Source organism: Schistocerca gregaria, chromosome 4, assembly GCF_023897955.1.
Source record: "Schistocerca gregaria isolate iqSchGreg1 chromosome 4, iqSchGreg1.2, whole genome shotgun sequence".
Taxonomy (NCBI): Eukaryota; Metazoa; Arthropoda; class Insecta; order Orthoptera; family Acrididae; genus Schistocerca; species Schistocerca gregaria.
Window position 1 is genome coordinate 491,013,273 of NC_064923.1, and position 21,509 is coordinate 491,034,781.

The 21,509-nt window shown below is 40.9% G+C and overlaps 1 protein-coding gene across 1 annotated transcript in view; it reads right to left on the bottom strand.

Moving 5' to 3' along the window:
• LOC126267779 (uncharacterized) overlaps nt 1–19,947 on the bottom strand; it is a 185,794-nt gene extending 165,847 nt beyond the window's left edge. Inside the window, exon 1 of the mRNA XM_049973083.1 lies at nt 19,767–19,947. Coding sequence (XP_049829040.1) covers nt 19,767–19,947 — 181 coding nt within the window. The remainder of the gene's footprint in view (nt 1–19,766) is intronic.
• Nucleotides 19,948–21,509: the final 1,562 nt, after the last annotated feature.

The following is a 21,509-nucleotide window of genomic DNA, read 5'->3' on the forward strand; positions in this document are numbered from 1 at the left end:
TTATTCATTTTTCTGCATTAATTGTTTTTAATCACTAATCATGGAACGGTGTTAGTGCCTGCTTATCCTGTCTGTAGTGAAATTTGTTTAACATTTGCAGGGACTAGTGCCTGGCTTCTATTTTCTGGTTTTTTGTTTTGATCGTTTTTAATCACTAATCATTTAATGGGTTTAGTGTCCACTTATTCTTCCTATATTGAGATTTGTTTAATATTTGGAGGGGATAGTGTCTGACATCTATTTGCTGATTTTTCTGCATGAATTGTTTTTAATGACTTATCATCAAAAAGGGCTGGAGTCCACCATTCTTTCTGTATTTAAATTTGTTCAACATTTGAAGAGGCTAGTGCCCGACATCTGTTTATAAATTTTGTATTGACTTTTTAAGTCATTACAATACTACTTTGTCTTTTTTGTAGTGAAAATTGTTTAATGTTTGAAGGGACTACTGCCTGACATCTATATTTAAATTTTCGTAACGGACATCTTGCAGGGTCTAGTGTCCATTCACATTGCTATATCCAAATCATTATGATATTTTGAGGGGCTAGTCCTTGACCTTCATTGATCACATTTCCTGTCAAAGATTTGAATGTGAGGACAGGCTAATTTTCGTAATTTATATTATGTAATCTTACTTTAATCGTCTGTGACAATTAAGTATACGAACTGCAAGACACTTTGAGTATCGTCAGCCTTTTAAAGAGTTTCAGTGGCTTACTAAATGTTGGAATTGTATATTGCTCAAGTGCTCATGTAAACCATTGTTGACTAACAAACTTAATTTATAACCCAATCACTTACAACACCAGGATCCCTGTATCCTCAAAATCACACTCTAAAAAGGCTGCAAGTGCACTTATCAATGGTAGCAGGTAGTGTGGTTTTGCTGGGGTATACCTGGGTACTGAGCAATTAGTAGGATGTTAATAATAAGCAGATTAAGTTGAAGCTTTATGTGACTGTATATGCTTTTGTGAGCTTGTTTCTCACAAGGTTTTGTGTATTTCAGCTTGTTTCTTACAAGATTTTGTGTATTTGCAATGCCGAGCAGGGAAAATATGGGAGTAAGATGTGTTGTGTGGCTAGAATATTCAAGGAAGGACAATGGCTATATGAATTAAAAATATGCGATGAAGTGGACGAGGGTACCATGTCCAAGCTGTGCCCGCAATTACCAGTGTGTTGGGCAAGCCAATAAACATCAATACTGACACTATGTAGGAGGTGAGCCCTGCAACAACTACATGCCATGTCTTGTTGTGCATCCTCCAAGATGGAATTGTGTTGTTGAAAAGAGACCTTCCCATCACCTTCACAGAAGTCATGATTGCATGCTCTGGTGGTTAACATTGGCATAGGATTATGGGTGTGTGGACAGTTGACAAAAATTCAAAGTTCTCTACTGGAATAAAGGCCTTCCTGGATGAACTGATGGCCATTCAACAATGCCTTTCCATTTTGCAGTGGGCAAATGGGCAGAGGGGAATGAACCTACTGAGGGTCAAGATGGAGAGGGTGCAGCGTGTCGCAGCATGCATAGATAAAAAATATACTCACCGAGAGGCAGCAAAACCCACACGTAAAAAACTGTTGTGATTAGCAACCTTTCAAAGCCAGTGTCTCATTCATCAGGCAAAAGGGCTGAAAGAGAAGGAAAAAGGGTGAAGGGAAATGACTGGAGAGGTCTAAGAGAAGGGGTGGATATTGGGAAAGTCACCCAGAACCATTGGTCAGGGGAGACTTACTGTACAGGATGAAAAGGATAGATTGATTGTTGGGGACTGCATTGGACGAGATTTTAAAACCTGAGAGCTTAAAGGTGGAAGACAGGGTAATATGCAAGACAGAGATTACTACTAAAACATAGTGCATGAGTTAATAAGAGTGAGAAGCTACACTGTACATAACAGAGGTGGGAGGGGGTGGTGGCAAATACACGGGAAAGACAAAGAAAGATACAGAAAACTAAAACGGAGTGGAGAAAGAGTAGTTACAGTGAAGAAAAGTTGAGATGGAAGACAGTAATGTAAATTAAAGCCAGGAGGGTGGCGAGAATCAAGGACATGTCGTAGTGTAGTTCTGAGCGACTTTCCCAATATCTACCCCTTTTCCTAGACTCTACAGTCCTTTTCCTTCACTCTGCATTCTTCCCCTTCAACCATTCTGCTTGAAGAAGGAGCCACTGGCTGCAAAAGCTTGCCAATCACAACAGTCTTTTTATGTGTGTGTTCTGCTGCCACTTGGTGAGTAGATATTTTATCTATCCAATTAAATCTCCCTTAAAACCCACATCCTTTCGTCTTTCCCTCTCCTTCCTGAAGAAGCAACCATCGGTTGCGAAAGCTAGCAATTCTGTGTGTGTGTTTGTGTGTTTTGTTCATGTGCCTGTCTGCCGGCACTTTCCTGCTTGGTAAGTCTTGGAATCTTTGTTTTTAATATATTTTTCCCATGTGGAAGTTTCTTTCTATTTTATTTACAATTAAATAATTTTATCAATAACTGATAGTTTTCAAAGTTATATTAGCCCATATAGCCATCATTCATCTTATTTAACACACTTGCCAGTCTTTGTTGTCGTCTGTCTTCTTTAAATTATCGTCTGTTGTCTACCTTAAGTGCCTACTCCATTCATTTATTTATCTGCATCGCCAAGATTAATCAATGCTTTACCCCTATATCTTTTCTAATACCAATTTCCATGCTTGTCAACATATCCATTTCAATTTTTATTTGCATATAACAATTCCATTGTTCATAACAAATTTTCATACAACAACTTATGATTCACTGCAGCACTGGTTGACCTTTTAACAATTGTCTTTAACCAATTAATTCGCAAATTTTACAGCTATTTTCTTTTCCGTCACCCACTTATCTTGTTTATACGTAATTTTTTACATTCTGGTACGTTTGTTTTTTGACAAATTGCCCTGATCGACTTTTATTGCCATCTCTTATGTCACTGTATTTGCAAAGGTAAGTAGTTTACTTTTTCTCCTATGACTTTCGCTTCCTGCTTACCCAGTTTCTAAAATTTCGTGTGTTTTCACAACTTTCCCAATCAGTTTTTTCCATTTATCATTTTTTGTATCAATATAGATTGCCCAATCATTACCTCTTACAAATGATTTCCATAAGAATTTTTATAATTTTTCCAATGTTTTTCATTACTTTTCTGCTTCCCCCCCCCCCCTCCCCCCCCCCCCCCCCCCCACAAAGCTGATGATTTTTAACTTTCCAAACTGTCCTCTCTTGCTATGATGAATCCCATCTCATACTGCATCCATTCCTTTCGAAGTTATGCATTTGCGTTATCAAAAGTAAGGTCCCACATTCTGTTTCTTAAAACCTGCTTGTCCCATGGAGTTACTCCAAAAGGTCTAACACTTAAAAGTCCCCGTTTCTGGATGCAATCCTACCCTACACCGGGCTCTTTTACTGTTTCAAATGCAGAACTCTCTTGCTCTTACCCAGCTAATCAGTGACTTATATGCCTCATCAGAAAATTTCCACTCTACCAGATTTCTCTCCTTCTACAAAGTCCTGCAGTTATCTGCCCCTCATCTTTCCTTGAATGGTACCATCTGCCAAGCCAACTTCTAACTGTAATAACATGCCAGACTTCACCTCAAAAAGCTATCCCACCTTCTCCTAAGCTACCTGAACAGTGGTATTTCCTAAACCTGCATTTGATCATGCTACTTTGGTGAAGGACCTCCTTTCCTTCATATGTAATATCCATTGGAAATATTACTTTGCAACCCAAACCCAAAACCTTTCCAACACCATACCTGACATTGAGCCCTGCCTTGAACAGTTCAGACCATGATTCCAACTTGATCCACCACCACTACCTCAAAATCATCCCTTACAAGCCTTCCAAGAATTCCTCACATCCAGCATTGCCTCACAACCCTTCCTCAGGTCCCTACAACATGACCCTAACCTGTCCTTACTGCAGAACTCCAGCCTCTACGTTCCCTAAAGGCTGATGACTCTATCATTATCCTCCTAGCAGACAAAGGATCTAACATTGTAGTACTTGACTGAAAGGAGTATGTTAATGAAGGTCTACGCCAGTGGTCTGACACCTTTACATACAGAATCTGCCATCAAGAGCCCTGTGATTGAAACTGACCTGTAGTCCCTACCTTATTTAACACCTCAGGCCCCTCACAAGGACTAACACCTCAATCCATAGGATTTCTCCCCCCCCCCCCCCCCCCCCCACTCCAAACCACACATCCCCAACTTATACCTTCATCCTAAGATCCACAGACCCAGTCATCCTGGCTGTACTGTATTTGCTGGCTTCAAAGCACCCACTGAACATATATCTGCCTTAGTTGATCAACACCTGCAACCCATAGTACAAAAACTCCCCTCCTACATCAAAGATACCATCCATTTCCTGGATCATCTGAAATCAATGCCCATCCCACTCCCACCACACACCTTGCTTGTCATCATTCATGCCACCTCCCCCAAGTACATGGTCTGTCTGCTACTGAACATTTCCTGAGTCAGTGCCCATCTGATTCCAAACCTGTGACATCCTTCCTACTTACCTGAATCAACTTTATACTTACCGACAACTATTCACCTTTGAGGGGTAGAAATACAAACAGATCAGGGGTACGGCCATGAGAACCAGGATGGCTCCTTCCTATTCCAACCTTTGCTTGGAAGGGGAAGCTACTTCGGTAGGGCCATGACTTCCTAAAATCATGCCCTGAAATGAGATCCATTCTGTCTGAAATTTTGCCCACCTCACCTAGAATAGCTTTCCATTGCCCTCCCAACCTCTGCAATATTCTTGTCAGACCCTATGCTCCTTCTGCACCCATCTCTCTACCCCATAGCTCCTACCCCTGTGATTGTCCTTTATGCACCCTCCTACCCCCACGTATAATAGCCATGTAACTGATGAAACATATACTAGCAGAGAGAGAGCCACCTGCATAACGATACATGTCATATACCAGCTATTATGCAAACACTGTTCAGCCTTCTACATTAGCAGGACTACCACACCTGCCTGAAGAAGGAGCCACTGGTCTGAAAGGTTGCCAATCACAACAGTCTTTTATGTGTGTGTTCTGCTGCTGCTTGGTGAGTATAATTTTGTATCCAACCAATTATGTTATTAATAACTGATTGTTTTCATTGTTATATTAGCATGCAAATAGGTTGAAGCTGTCCTTTTAGTAACCTTTAGAATCACCATCTCCCCAACATTAAAGATATTAGAGTTTTGTCAATTGTTAAGATATATCAGGTACTGGAAATTCTATGGTTGCTTGTACATTTGGAAGATCAGGCCAACACATTATGCATTTCCTATAGTGTAATATGTCAGCTAATGCTAGAATTGATGCAAGGGTAATTAAAAAGGTTGGTGACAGATTTTTCAGTGTACCTGTTCTCTTGTGAAGCTTTGTAAAACAACAGTGTTTGAATACATAGGGTGTGCATACAAGGACTACATAGAACAATATTTTTATCAAACAAAAACCTTGCAGATTACACTGAACAGGCGAGAATAGCTGTGATTGTGTTGTCTGTAAAACGTCTTGAAGCATAAGCTGTTATGAATGTTGTTGAAAGCTTGAAGCCAAGGGATAGATTGCAGGTAATATTCTTGTATAAGCCACAATTTTTCACTGATTTACATAAAATGATTCTTGATACAGAAAACATCTGGTGTGCGGGTGAAAAGAAAGCACTGTATGACGTGCATTTGCACTGTGGGAGTGAGGTGCATCTGGCACGTGACTGTAGGTATCTCTGTGAGTGTCGTAAGGACAGCTGATACTGGAGGGTACAGCAGTGGCATAAGAAGCATCTGGCTCCACGCGGCTGCCGCAGTGTGTGCAAGGTGAATCCAACAGACCCCTCTTATGTATGCACTGCATTAGGCATTGAGCCAGTTTGCATATTAATAGATTCAGGATGTAGCACTTCATTGCTTGGTCACACATGGTATTGCAAACGTAAGCTCCTGCCTAGACTTCTTAATTTGCATTTGGTTAATGAGTGTTTGTGTTCTGTGTCTGGGGAGTGACTTAAATTAGTGGGACACACGCATTGCAAGCTTAAGATTCGCCAATTTACCTTAGCATGGAAGGAAATATTGTATTTATGGCACCTGGCATCTGAGAAAGGAATAAGAATAAACCAGACATGGATGCAGCCAATTTAAAAATTCCCTGTGCTACAGAATAAGAAGCAAATCAATAGATTCTTAGGCATGATAAATTTGTTTGGGAATGTCATTGCCAACTTCATCCAACTGGTGGCCCAGCTAAATTAGCTAAAATAAAAAGGAGGTGAAATTTAATTGGGGACAGTCTCAACAAGCAGCTTTTGAGTTCTTACAACAAGTGTTCAATAATGTGGTGGTTCTGGGCATAATGGATTTCAACCACCAGTTTGTAGTCCAAGCCAATCCATCCAACTCTCTGAGACCTCAGCCGTCTAGTTACCAGAACATGAAGGGGAGTGGCACCCATCAGCATATGCCAAAATTATTGAGTTGTCCACATATTTAATAGCCAAGCCAGAACGTAATTATTCTGTACACAAGTTGCAATCTCTGGTGGTTCTGTTCACTCTACAATGATTTAAGATGTACCTCAAAAATAAAAAGTTGCAGCTGGAAACAAAACAATTTAGCCCTGACTTGTTTTTTCACTAGGTCGTGCAAGACCTGCTGGATACCGTGCTGGGTTATAAGGATTTCAGCATTACAATTCAAGGTAGCACACATTCACAGTACACAGAATCAAGTTGGCACTCTGAGGCAAATGTTCGAGAAGAAAGGCAAGGTTGGGGCTGAAGGACATCAAGAGGCATCATTGTCTGCTGCAGGGCCTGAAGTGTCAGGCTCCCAAATGCAACCACTGTGATGGGTTGAGATTGTGGTCAGGAGTGTTCAGTTCAAGAGTGTGTGTGTGTGTGTGTGTGTGTGTGTGTGTGTGTGTGTGTGTGTGTGTGTGTGTATGGGGTGGGGGTTGGGGGGGGGGGGGGGGGTGGAATGAGTAGGGAGCCCAAGTGTCTGCTGGCCCGTGAGAGCACCATGTATGAAGCCACATGAAATAGTTAATTGTGACTCATAGAACTTGTCAACGACTGTGCTGGAAGGAATAGTGAACTCAAATGGTTCAAATGGCTCTGAGCACTTCTGAGGTCATCAGTCCCCTAGAACTTAGAACTACTTAAACCTAGCTAACCTAAGGACATCACACACATCCATGCCCGAGGCAGGAATCTAACCTGTGACTGTAGTGGTTGCATGGTTCCAGACTGTAGCGCCTAGAACCGCTCGGCCATTCCGGCTGGCTTGTGAACTCAACTGGTTGCTTATGTAATGTGGTGTTGGCTGTTACATATGTGGCAAGTTGTATGCTGTGCTGCTTTGCTGCACGCAATAGCAAATGTTCCAGGTCCAGCACCACCTCCCCACCCCCACCCACCCACCCTTCCAGGGTTTGGGATGACTAATTCTGGAACTGCAGTTGTGGTAGCTGCAAACTGCATAAAGGTTAGATTGAGTAAAATCCACCAAGCACTCTTTTGGTAAGGTAACACTGATGCAGATTTGTTGACCTTCTGGTGTTTTATTATGAGTAATAATCTATAGACCAGTTAATGATTTAGAATCATGTCAGATTAAATAAGATCTAGGGCCCACCTTATGTTTTCTGTACTGCAATTTTGCAATTTGTTTAATATTCAAAGGGCCTAGTGCCCAGCATCTGTTTGCTGATTTTTATGGATTAATTGGTTTTTATCACTTATCATTCAAGAGGGCTAGTGTCTGACATATATTTGCTGATTTTGTATTGATTGCTTTTAGTCACTAATCATTCAAAGTGGCCAGTGGTGCTATATCTTTTCTGTAGTTGCAACTATTTAATATTTGAATCATTAGTGCCCGATATCCCTATTCAAATTATCGTAACAATCATCTTGCAGGGACATTTCGAGGGTCCAGTTCCTGATCTCTATTGATTACATTTCCTGTTGTGGATTTCAATGTGAGGAAAGGCTAATGGTTAATTTGTCTCATGTAATTGTACTGTTATTGCCTTTGTCACTTAAGTAAATGAACTGCATGTGCCTTTGGGCTTTAATTGTCAGTTTTTTGAAGAGTTTAAGTGGTGAGTTGTTTATTAATTGTTGAGGTTGTATATTGCTCAAGTTTCCATGTGCTCTGTTGGTGTTAAATAAATGTGGTAGTTCATCATCCAAATACTTAACACTCCAGGACCCCAGTATCCTAGCTATCATGTCCCAAAAAAAGGTGCAAGTACACGTATCAACTGAAGTAAACAAGGCTCTGGTTAAGTTGCCAGTAGTAGATGTTCAGAATTTCTGAGTGTGACAGTTGAGTAGATAGTAGCAGAAGGCAATTGTTTATTTAGTACAAGAAACATTTTTTAGTACATTGTTAGTTCATAGGAGAATGGTGAACATAATTAATTTATGATCATAGTACACATTGTAACTACACAGTCAACCCATTCAAAGTAGATAATAATAAAAACAGACAAACCGACATATTACAATGCTTCTACATTTGATAGCAGAGCTTAGTAAGGGAGACTAAATGACAAACACAGAATACGTAGTTAAAGCCTTTGTCAACAATAGACTCTCTCTCTCTCTCTCTCTCTCTCTCTCTCTCTCTCACACACACACACACACACACACACACAAACTCAATTCAAAGTGTGTGAGTATGTGTGTGTGCATATGTGTGTCTATTGTTGAAAGCCGTAAGCTTTAATTGTGAGAGTCTTTGTCTTGTGCCTACCTGTGACTCAGCATATCTGCTATATGGTGAGTAGCAGCTTTCCTTCTCATATATTGTTACATTCCATCCTGGATTTTCCATTGTTTAATAATACATAGTTAACAATATTTGGTAAATGAGGTTTACATATTATGATGTTCCTGAGACAGAGCAGAAGCACTGGTCAAGCAAGAACTGTTTTGGCTTTACCTTAAACATATTTAATGTTTGTAGGCATATGAAGAAGAGATATCGTTATATAACATAGTTCCAGTATGATACACTTCTTGCATAAGTTTGTACTCACTGTGAAACTTCCTGGCAGATTAAAACTGTGTGCCAGATCGAGACTCGAACTCGGTACCTTTGCCCACGAAAGTCAAAGGTCCCGAGTTTGAGTCTTGGTCCAGCACACAGTTTTAATCTGCCAGGAAGTTTCATATCAGTGCAAACTCCGCTGCAGGGTAAAAATCTCATTCTTGTACTTACTGTGTTTATATATAGGTCCAGCTTTTGAGACATTTTTTTCCTTCAATGCCATAAACAGGGTTTGCAGGATGGAAGTTTTGCATGGTGCGAAAGATAACTGTCACTGATAATTTTTTTTTTTTTTTTTAATTCCACCCCTCCCCCTCCCCCCCAGAAGCCCGTTGGTCTTGAACTTCTGCATTAAGCTATGCATAACCGATTCTGAAGTGTCCTGCAGATTTTCTTCACTGTGTAATTTAATCAGAATATTTGTATCATCTGCAAACACTACTGCAGTTTCATCACGTATTTTATCAGCCAAATCATTTACATACATTGCCAGTCTACATTTGATATCCTCTCTACTTTGACCACCATCAGTTATTTTGCTCCCCAAATAGCAAAACTCATTTACTACTTTAAGTGCCTCATTTCCTAATCTAATTCCCTCAGCTTCACCAGACTCAATTCGACTACATTCCATTATCCTCATTTTGCTTTTGTTGATGTTCATCTTATACCCTCCTTTCATGACACTGTCCATTCTGTTCAACTGCTCTCCCAAGTCTTTTCCTGTCTCTGACAGAATTACAATGTCATCGGCGAATCTCAAAGTTTTTATTTCTTCTCCATGAATTTCAACACCTACTCCGAATTTTTCTTTTGTTTCCTTCGCTGCTTGCTCAATATACATATTGAATAACATCGGGGATAGGCTACAACTCGGTCTCACTCCCTTCCCAACCACTGCTTCCCTTTCATGCACCTCGACTTTTATAACTGCTATCTGCTTTCTGTACAAATTGTAAATAGCCGCTCGCTCCCTGTATTTTACACCGGCCACCTTCAGAATTTAAAAGAGAGTATTCCAGTCAACATTGTCAAAAGCTTTCTCTAAGTCTACAAATGCTAGAAACATAGGTTTGCCTTTCCTTAATCTAGCTTCTAAGATAAGTCATAGGGTCAGTATTGCCTCACATGTTCCAATATTTCTACGGAATCTAAACTGATCATCCCTGAGGTCAGCTTCTACCAGTTTTTCCATTCGTCTGTGAAGAATTGGCGTTAGTATTTTGCACCTGTGACTTACTAAACTGATAGTTCAGTAATTTTCACATCTGTCAACACCTGCTTTCTTTGGGATTGGAATTATTATACTCTTCTTGAAGTCTGAGGGTATTTTGCTGTCTCGTACATTTTGCTCACCAGATAGTAGAGCTTTGCCAGGACTGGCTCTCCCAAGGCCGTCAGTAGTTCTAATGGAATCTTGTCTACTCCCGGAGCCTTGTTTCGACTCAGGTCTTTCAGTGCTCTGTCAAACTCTTCACGCAGTATTGTATCTCTCATTTCATCTTCATCTACATCCTCTTCCATTTCCATAATATTGTCCTCAAATACAATGCCCTTGTATAGACCCTCTATATACTCCTTCCACCTTTCTGCTTTCCCTTCTTTGCTTAGAACTGGGTTTCCATCTGAGCTCTTGATATTCATAAAAGTGGTTCTCTTTTCTCCAAAGGTCTCTTTAATGTTCCTGTAGGCAGTATGTATCTGACCCCTAGTGAGATAAGCCTCTAAATCCCCTGCTTAGCCATTTTGCACTTCCTGTCGATCTCATTTTTCAGACATTTGTATTCCTTTTTGCCTGCTTAATTTACTGCAATTTTATATTTTCTCCTTTTATTAATTAAATTCAATATTTCTTCTGTTACCCAAGGATTTCTACTAGCCCTAGTATTTTTACCTATGAGATCTTCTGCTGCCTTCACTATTTTGTTCCTCAAAGCTACCCATTCTTCTTCTACTGTATTTCTTTGCCCCATTCCTGTCAATTGTTTCCTTATGCTCTCCCTGAAACTCTGTACAACATCTGGTTTAGTCAGTTTATCCAGGTACCATCTCCTTAAAATGCCACCTTTTTGCAGTTTCTTCAGTTTTAATCTACGGTTAATAACCAATAGATTGTGGTCAGAGTCCACATCTGCCCCTGGAAATGTCTTACAATTTAAAACCTGGTTCCTAAATCTCTCTGTTACCATTATGTAATCTATCTGAAACCTTTTAGTATCTCCAGGCTTCTTCCATGTATACAACCTTCTTTTATGATTCTTGAACCAAATGTTAGCCATGATTAAGTTGTACTCTGTGAAATCAGGCAGCTTCCTCTTTCATTTCTTAGCCCCAATCCATATTCACCTACTACGTTTCCTTCTCTCCCTTTTCCTATTGCCAAATTCCAGTCACCCGTGACTATTAAATTTTTGTCTCCCTTCACTATCTGAATAATTTCTTTTATTTCATCATACATTTCTTCAATTTCTTCATCATCTGCAGAGCTAGTTGGCATATAAACTTGTACTACTGTAGGAGGCATGGGCTTCATGTCTATCTTGGCCACAATAATGCGTTCACTATGCTGTTTGTAGTAGCTTACTCACACTCCTTTTTTTAAAAATTCATTATTAAACCAACTCCTGCATTACCCCTATCTGATTTTGTATTTATAACCCTGTATTCACCTGACCAAAAGTCTTGCTCCTCCTTCCAGGTAACTTCACTAATTCCTACTATATCTAATAGTAAGTGAAAAAGTTGAAAATCTGAGGGTGCAAGATTAGTTGAATAAGGTGGTTGCAGAGTAACTTCCCAAACCAGCTCCTGTATAGTGTTATTGTCAGTCCAGCAGAATGTGGGCGGGCATTATCGTGGAGTAACATCACTTCACTCAGTCTTCCTGGATGTTGTCCTTGGACTGCTTCTGCAAGATACCACAAATGTTGACAATAAATGTCAGCAGTAATGGTTACACCTAGGGAAAGCAGAAGCAATTCATAGTACACCACACTAGGTCTTTGTATGGGGAGTTGCTGCTTTGTCTGGGCTCAACCATTCCTATCTTTTCCTTATGTTAGTATAAAGACAACACCTCTCATCACTCGTAATGATGCAGGATAGGAAAGGTCAGTGATGTTCACAACCCAATTCGTGATGACAAGCAAGGATGCACATAAGGCCAGCTGGTGATTTTTGTGGTTTTGGCTTTAAGCATGCAGTGCCAAGACATTCAATTTTTCACCTTCCCCACTGCATGCTGATGTTTGCCTGATGGTGCCAGTTCTTGAGTACACTGATGTAAGTCATAGTGGGTTAATACATTTAAATAATCTTCATCAAACCCCAAAGGTCATCCTATATGTGTAGGGTCACTAATGTCAAAATGATTCTACTTAAAATGAGAAAATCATGTTCTTGTCATGCTCTGTCCAATGGTTATCCCCATATAAGGCACACACATTTCTGGCCGCCTCCAATGCTGTCACCCCTCTACTGAACTCAAACAAAAGAATATGTAAGAAATGTTCTGATTTCTTGACCTAAAACTCCATTTTCTAGTGTCCACAGCTCCACTCATTACCTCCAAATGACAAAAGATGATATGTAAACTTAAATAGCAACAGTAAACTACAAAATGAAATGAATGAAATGATTGGTGTCAATGGCCAGGAGTTCCCACCTGGGGAAGTGTGGCTGCAAAGTTGCAAAGTCTTTTCAGTTTATGCCACACCAGGTGACTTGCGTGTTGATGCTGATGAAATGATGATGATGACAACAGAATACCCAGTCCCTGAGTGGAGAACGGAACACAGGCACACTGCATAGCAGTCAGACGTGCTAACCACTCAGCTAAGGAGGCAGATTACTGCACCATAAATAAAAAAATGACAATCAATAAAAACACATAGCAACTGGAATATCAACATGCAAAACAAAAATGCTATAAATTTATGTGCCAACCTAATATCTACATACATACTCCACAAGCCACTAAACAGCGATGGAAAAGAGTACTTTCTACCAACATTGTCACTTTCCTGTCCAACACCATTTATGAGTTGAGTGAGAGAAAAATATCTATATGCCTTTATATGTAACATAATCTTGATTCTCTCTTTCTGATGAACCCTACATAAGATATATCATGGCGGAAAAAAATGATTTCATAGTCTTCCTCAAATAAAGTTTCTCTACATTTTGTGAGAACTGCCTCACTTTTAATGGTCCTGCTGCGCTATTGTTGCATTTTATGAATAATATTTTGACAGTTGAAACAGTCATCCTCTTCAGATGCTCGGCATTGGGCGATTTTGTGTATTCATAGCCAGATCTCCAACCAAATTGTGAACTACTTACAGTCTTCTTACAGTCATACCCTGTTATTTATAGGTAAGTTTTACTCCAGACACACATTATGTCCTTCAATGATCTTTTGTTTATCAAAGCCCATTGATATTCCACAATGTGCACATACTCTCAGTAATTCCCAGCTCTGCTGGATGTGATGGCCAGTGAGATCTTATTAAATTGAGTGCCCAGCCCCAAGTCGTGTTTAAATTGAAGCTTCCATCCCTGTTTATTAGGCTTCTGATTTCTGTGTTTTGATACACTCCTTAATTATATTTTTCCAGAAACTTCATGTTTCCACTGCAATAATGGTCTGATTGTATTGCAGTTCAAGGTAGTTCTTCGTGACAGTTGATTTGCTTTGTTGTTTTAGTCAAGTGCGCTGCTGATGCTCTTTGCATCTCTCCTCAACAATTCTAATGGCCTGCCCCCACTTAAGACATGCCACATTCACATGGAATGTGGTACACACACAGTCTGTACAGTCCTAGATCATCTTCAACATGGCAAAGAAATCTTTTTATTGTTATTGACACAATTGAGACATACAGGAGCCCATTTTTCCTTAGGAATCTACTGATTTTTTTTTTTTCAGATACTTGTCCAGCATGATGTAGAAATGTGATTCTTAGCTACTGTGTCTTAGTCTCAATCAATATCAAAATACAGTACAGGAAATAGAAACAAAAGCTCAGCTGAATACCCACTGTTGATCAATCACACTGACAAAACATGAGAGATTATGTCACCTTTCTTCAAAAGGTTCCCATTTCAGTTCCCCAAGCTTCTCTGTTATGCTTGCATATTGGCTACACCAACTTATTATGTGTCTCTGAATTTGCACAGAGTATATTGTCACCTACACATTCACTTCCTTCTACTGTTTGCATTTATGTATAAATAAACCAACTTGTGTTTCAAGTAACTGGATTTTCCTGGATCCATGCTGATTATTTGACAGAAGTTTCTTTTCTTCCAGGAACATTGTAATGTTTGAGCTTAGATTATTCTCTATGATCCTGCAACAGATGGAAGACAGAGATATTGGTCTGTAATTCAGTACATCTGTTGCTTTAGACTTTTTGTAGACAAGAGGGACTTATACTCATCCCAATCATGCTGAATAATGTGCTGTGCACAAGATTCTTGATAGAAATGAGCTATGGATAAGGCTAATTCCACAGTGTATTCAAGGTAAAATCTAACTGTAATTCCATCAAAGCATAGATTCTTATTCATTATGGATAATCTTAACTGTTTGCAATAATGGGTGGAAGGGAAGCAGAGAGGAGGGGAAGAAGGGCTATATCAGTATCTCTCGTCTTTGGGAGTTTTGCAATGGTCAGACATTGATACTACAATATCATCATGTGTAAATGTGGACTTTGATATTCATCTATCTACATATGGAACCCCCCCTCCCATTTGAACCATGGAACTTCCCATTGGTGGGGAGGCTTCTGTGCCTCAGCTATATAGATAGCTGTACCATAGCTGCAACCACAATGAGTGACGGGGTTATCTGTTGCGATAGGGTTATCCACTGAGAAGCCAGACAAACGTGTGGTTCCTAAAGAGGGGCACAGCAGCCATTTCAGTAGTTGCAGGGTCAATAGTGTGGACGACCGACTGATTTGGCCTTGTAACAACACCAAAAACAGCTTTACTATACTGTTAAGGCAAACGATTGAAAGCAAGGGGAAACCATAGTCGTAATTTTTCCTGAGGACATGCAGCTGTGATGTATAGCTAAATGATGATGGCATCCTCTTGGGTAAAATATTCTGGAGGCAAAATAGTCCCTCATTCAGGTCTCCAGGTGGGGACTATTCAGGAGGATGTTGTTATCAGGAGAAACAAAACTGGCACTTTACAGTTCGGAGCATGGAATATCAGATCCCTTAATTGGCCAGATGGGTTAGAAAATTTAAAAAGGAAACTAAATAAGTTGAAGTTAAATACAGTGGGAGTCAGTGAAGTTTGATGGCAGGAGGAACAGGACTTGGGGTCAGATGAATTGTAAATACAAAATCAAGTGGGGTAATGCAGGAAAAGATTTAATAATGAATAAAAAAATAGGAATGCAGATAAGCTACTGTGAACAGCATAGTGAATGCATTAGGAAAAGGAAGAGAAGGAAAAATAGTAAGTGAATATGGACTGAAGGAAAAGAATGAAAGAGGGAGCCACCTGGTAGGATTTTGCAAGGAGTATAATTTAAATTGTAGCTAATGCCTGGCATCTGGTTTAAGAATCATGAACGAAGGCTGTATACATGGAAGAGACCCGGAGACACTAGAAGGTTTCAGTTTGATTATATAATGGTAAAATGGAGATTTCAGAACCAGATTTTAAATTGTAAGATGTTTCCAGAGGCAGATGTGGATTCTGGCCACAATTTACTGGTTATGAACTGTAGACTAAACTGAAGAAACTGCAAAAAGGTAGGAATTTAAGGAGACGGGACGTGGACAAAGTGAAAGAACCGGAGATTGTACATAGTTTCAGAGGAAGCATTAGAAAAATGATTGACAAGGGCAGGGGAAAGGAATACAGAAGAAGAAAAGTAGGTAGCTTCAGCAGGGGAGGTTCAAATTGGTAAAAAGATGAGGGCTAGTAGAAATACATGGGTAACACAAGAGATACTGAATTTAATTAATGAGAGTAACTACAGTAAATGAAGCAGGTGAAAGGGACTACAAACATCCAAAAAAATGAGATTGACAAAGTGCAAAATGGCTAAGCAGAAATGGCTTATGACAAATTTAAGTATTTAGAAGCATGTTTCATTAGGGGAAAGATAGATGCCAACTACAGAAAAATTAAGACCTTTGGAGAAAAGAGAACCACTGATAAAAATATCAAGAGCTCAGATGGAAAACCAGTTTTAAGCAAAGAAGGGAAAGCAGAATGGTGGAAGTAGTATATAGAGGGTTTATACAAGGGAGCTGTACTTGAGGGCAATATTATGGAAATGGAAGAGAATGTAGATGAAGATGAGATGCGATATATGATACTAATTGAAGAATTTGACAGAATACTGAAAGACCTAAGCCAAAACAATGCCTCAGGAGTAGATAACATTCTGTTAGAATTACTGATAGCCTTGAGGGAGTCAGCCAAGACAGAATGGTTACATCTGCTGTGCAAGATGTATCAGACAGGTGAAATACCGCCAAGCTTCAAGAAGAATACAGTAATTCCAATTCCAAAGATATTAGGATCTCTCAGGGTGAAAATTATTGAACTTCAGATTAATAAGTCATGGTTGCAAAATACAAACACAAATTCTTGGCAGAAGAATGGAAAAACTGGTAGACACCAACTTCAGAAAAGGTCAGTTTGGATTCCAGAGAAATGTAGGAACATGCAAGGTGGTACTCACACCAAAGCCTCTCACAGAAGATAGATTAAGAAAACTCAAACCTACACTTACAGCATTTTTAGACTTAGAGAAAGCTTTTGACAATGCTGACTGGTACACTCTTTTTCAAATTCTGAAGGTGGCAGGGGTAAAATACAGGAAGGGAAAGGCTATTTACAATTTGTACAGAAATTAGATGGCAGTTATACAAGGCGATGGGCATGAAAGTTGATGGGCCTATCCCTGATGTTATTCAATCTGTACACTGAGCAAGCAGTAAAGGGAACAAAAAAAGACTTTGGAGAAGGACTTAAAGTTCAGGGAGAAGAAATCAAAACCCTGAGGTTTGTCAATGACATTGTTAATTCTGTCAGAGACAGCGAAAGACTTAGAAGAGCAGTTGAACAGAATGGACAGTGTCTTGAAAGGAGTATATCAGATGAACATCAACAAAAGCAAATGCAGTCAAATTAAATCAGGTGGTGCTGACTGAATCAGATTAGAAAATTAGACACTTAAAGTAGCAGATGAGTTTTGCTATTTAGCCAGAAAAATAACTCATGAATGTAGAAGTAGAGAGGATATGAAATGACGACTGGCAATGGCAAGAAAAGCATTTCTGAGGAAGAGAAGTTTGTTAACATCGAGTACTAATTTAAGTGTTAGGAAGTCTTTTATGAAAGTATTTGTATTGAGTGTATCCATGTATGGAAGTGATATATGGGTGATAAACAGTTTAGATAAGAAGAGAATAGAAATTTGAAATGTGGCGCTACACAAGACTGCTGAACATTAGATGTGTAGATCAAGTAACTAATGAGGAGGTACTGAATAGAATTTGGGAGAAAATAAATTTGTGGCACAACCTGACTAGAAGAAGGGATTGGTTGTTAGGACACATTCTGAGGCATCAAGGGATCACCAATTTAGTACTAGAGGGAAGTGTGCAGGGTAAAAGTCATAGAGGGAGACCAAGAGATGATACAGTTCACAAGGATGTAGGTTGCAGTAGTTACTTGGAGATGTAGACACTTGCACAGGATAGAGTAGCATGGAGAACTGTATCAAACCAGTCTCAACTGAAGACCACCACAACAACAACAGCAACTTCTACACACCTGGAAATTGAAATAAGAACACCGTGAATTCATTGTCCCAGGAAGGGGAAACTTTATTGACACATTCCTGGGGTCAGATACATCACATGATCACACTGACAGAACCACAGGCACATAGACATAGGCAACAAAGCATGCACAATGTCAGCACTAGTACAGTGTATATCCACCTTTCGCAGCAATGCAGGCTGCTATTCTCCCATGGAGACGATCGTAGAGATGCTGGATGTAGTCCTGTGGAACAGCTTGCCATGCCATTTCCACCTGGCGCCTCAGTTGGACCAGCGTTCGTGCTGGACGTGCAGACCGTGTGAGACGACACTTCATCCAGTCCCAAACATGCTCAATGGGGGACAGATCCGGAGATCTTGCTGGCCACGGTAGTTGACTTACACCTTCTAGAGCACGTTGGGTGGCACGGGATACATGGGGACGTGGATTGTCCTGTTGGAACAGCAAGTTCCCTTGTCGGTCTAGGAATGGTAGAACGATGGGTTCGATGACGTTTTGGATGTACCGTGCACTATTCAGTGTCCCCTCGACGATCACCAGAGGTTGCGAATGGTCCTCGCCGATACCCCAGGAGCAACAGTGTCCCTAATTTGCTGGGAAGTGGCGGTGCGGTCCCCTACGGCACTGCATAGGATCCTACGGTCTTGGCGTGCATCCATGCGTCGCTGCGGTCCAGTCCCATGTCGACGGGCACCTGCACCTTCCGCCGACCACTGGCAACAACATCGATGTACTGTGGAGACCTCATGCCCCAAGTGTTGAGCAATTCGGCGGTACGTCCACCCGGCCTCCCGCATGCCCACTATATGCCCTCGCTCAAAGTCCGTCAACTGCACATACGGTTCACGTCCACACTGTCACGGCATGCTATCAGTGTTAAAGACTGCGATGGAGCTCCGTATGCCACGGCAAACTGGCTGACACTGACGGCGGCGGTGCACAAATGCTGCGCAGCTATCGCCATTCGACGGCCAACACAGCGGTTCCTGGTGTGTCTGCTGTGCCGTGCGTGTGATCATTGCTTGTACAGCCCTCTCGCAATGTCCGGAGCAAGTATGGTGGGTCTGACACACCGGCGTCAATGTGTTCTTTTTTCCATTCCCAGGAGTGTATATATGGTGCTGGCAGTAAACACCTTATTTGATTTTCCACATGCAACAACATGTTCATCACAACCACAGTGACCATGTCCTGGTAATTATTATTGCCATTAGAGGAAACGTGTAATACCACTGTTTCAGATTATATCTGACAATTTACATCAATTCAGGTCATGTCTTTTTGATTCAGGAACAATATTCAATGTCTCATGAAGGTAGCATTTTACACTGTACTGAGTTCTGAGACTTTGTGAGCAACCACATCAATCTCAAAAATGGTTCCACAAAATATAGGTGGATGTGATCCAAAGGGAGAAGTGTGTGGAAGGTCAGTGGGGGAGCAAAGGGGGAAGGTAGACCAGGGGGTAAAAGATTGTGGGAGGGCCGGGGGAAAGGGGGGGGGGGGGGGGGTGCCACCTGATGACTTGAGCATGCTGTACTGCCATGGGCCATTCGTTTGATGATGCTGCCATTGGTCGCCAGCCAGTAAATATGTCAGCGAGCTAACACTTTTTGTGGGTCACTCCCAAACTCCCCGCTGCAGCAAACTCAACACACAATGGCACAATTCTGCCAGTATGACCACCCCAATGTGCATCCATTTCAGTGTCCAAGAGAGTGATACCCTTGATAACCAAGAGCCTGTGAGAAACACATTTTCAGGAACTGAACTGATTTTCCAACCAGTGGACAAGGTAAGTTGTCCACTGTGGGTCACATACCGGAGGATCTGCCACAAGGTGAGGCCCAGTCCATGGTGGTGGCAACATGAGTGGCAGCAATGGGAAAATGTTTGTTGCCACTTGAATTGATGGGGAAGCAGAGGAGCTCCTGTTGGTTGAAATTAAGTTCCAGCCCAGCGGGTAGAAGGGAAAAAGCATCAGCATTGGAATTCTGCACCATGGGGCTTATATACCAAATATTATAATCTTATGCACTCAGGAGCAATATCCAGGGCTGGAGGTTTTGGGTTGTCTCCTCTAGAAGGCAGGAATGTGGTCCGAGTAATGCCATCAATGGGCTGTGATTCGCAATCAGATGTGTCTCAAAAAGGTAGACTTGGAATTTTTGAACAACCATCACCACTGCCTTCTTTGTGATTTAGGATAGTTTGCCATGGAGGGGTCAATGTCTTTTGACATATCTGCTATACTCTATTCCCAATGCACTGTGCCAAAACTACTCTGATGCCATAGTTGGCTGCGATGATTGCTACCATGAACAGGCGACCAAGAGAGAATGACACGAGGAAAGACGCGAATTTCAGCATGGTTTCCAATTGGGTAAAAGCCTCGTCACAGGCAGGTGTCGAGTTGTAGGTCACAATCCTTTTACACAATGGGCTGAGGAGTTGCACAATGTGGGCTGCGCACAGTAAGAAATGGGAATAGTAGTTTATTTTGCCCTAAAACACTTGAAATTCAGTTATATTTGACAGGTGGGGCAAGTAGTCCACTGTGGCAGCATTGTGATCAGTGGGCTTAATTGCCTCTTTAGTGCACCAATAACACAAGTATGCCACCTCTAACTGAAAAATTCCTGCTTCTTCTGTAAATGAGAACAAAAGCCTGTGTCCAGCATGTTTGTAAAAATGATGCAGAGATTTTGAAAATACTCCTGGCAGGAGGGTTCCATGACAATGAGGTCATCCAAGTAGTTCATGCAAGCCAGAATATGCTATCTAAGACGTTCCAGAATCCTTTGGAAAATTGTGTGGACCAAGGAAACGCCATGCGGAAGCCACTTGTATTTGTACAATCGAAAAGGTATATAATGACAACAATATCCTCTGAAGCCTGGAGTAATTTGGTTTGTGCACTTGGAGTTTGTCCAGCTGAAACTGAGTGACTTTTGCAAAGTCTGTCTGAAGCACCTGCTGTTGCATTGGCTGCTGCTGTCGCGTCAGCAGGCAAATCATGCTACCAAACAACTTCCTTTTTCCTCATCATCAATGTTGTATCCACTAGTAGGACGATATCATCACACATGTCAAAACCCAGTAGAGAAACAAGTGATGCCATAAGGTGGAAGGGCCATCTTCAAAAAGAGAACACAATTTTCAGAATATACAGAGTGATTTTTACCATTGCGTACAAACTCTAGGAATTGATCAATGAGAGGATATAGACCAAAAAGGGTCTAATGAGCTTATGTCTGGAAATGCACGGTTTCCATTCTAGAGACCATTTATTCAATCAGAATTTGTTATGAGAGATTACTGTCTAATTCACACTGTACCATGCAGCCATAATTACAGTATGTGTCGAAATGGGTTCCATGTGCCTCAACACATGCATGCATGCACAGTAGCATGTCCTGTCTCACACAATCCCATCAACCAGGCTGCATTTGAGCAGTGTTAAAGGCAGCACGAATATGTGGAAGGAAGACTGGTCCCAAAATACAGTCGCCAGTTATCCCAGCTCACAGATTCCAGCTGCACTGATGCTGATGATTTGCTGTCA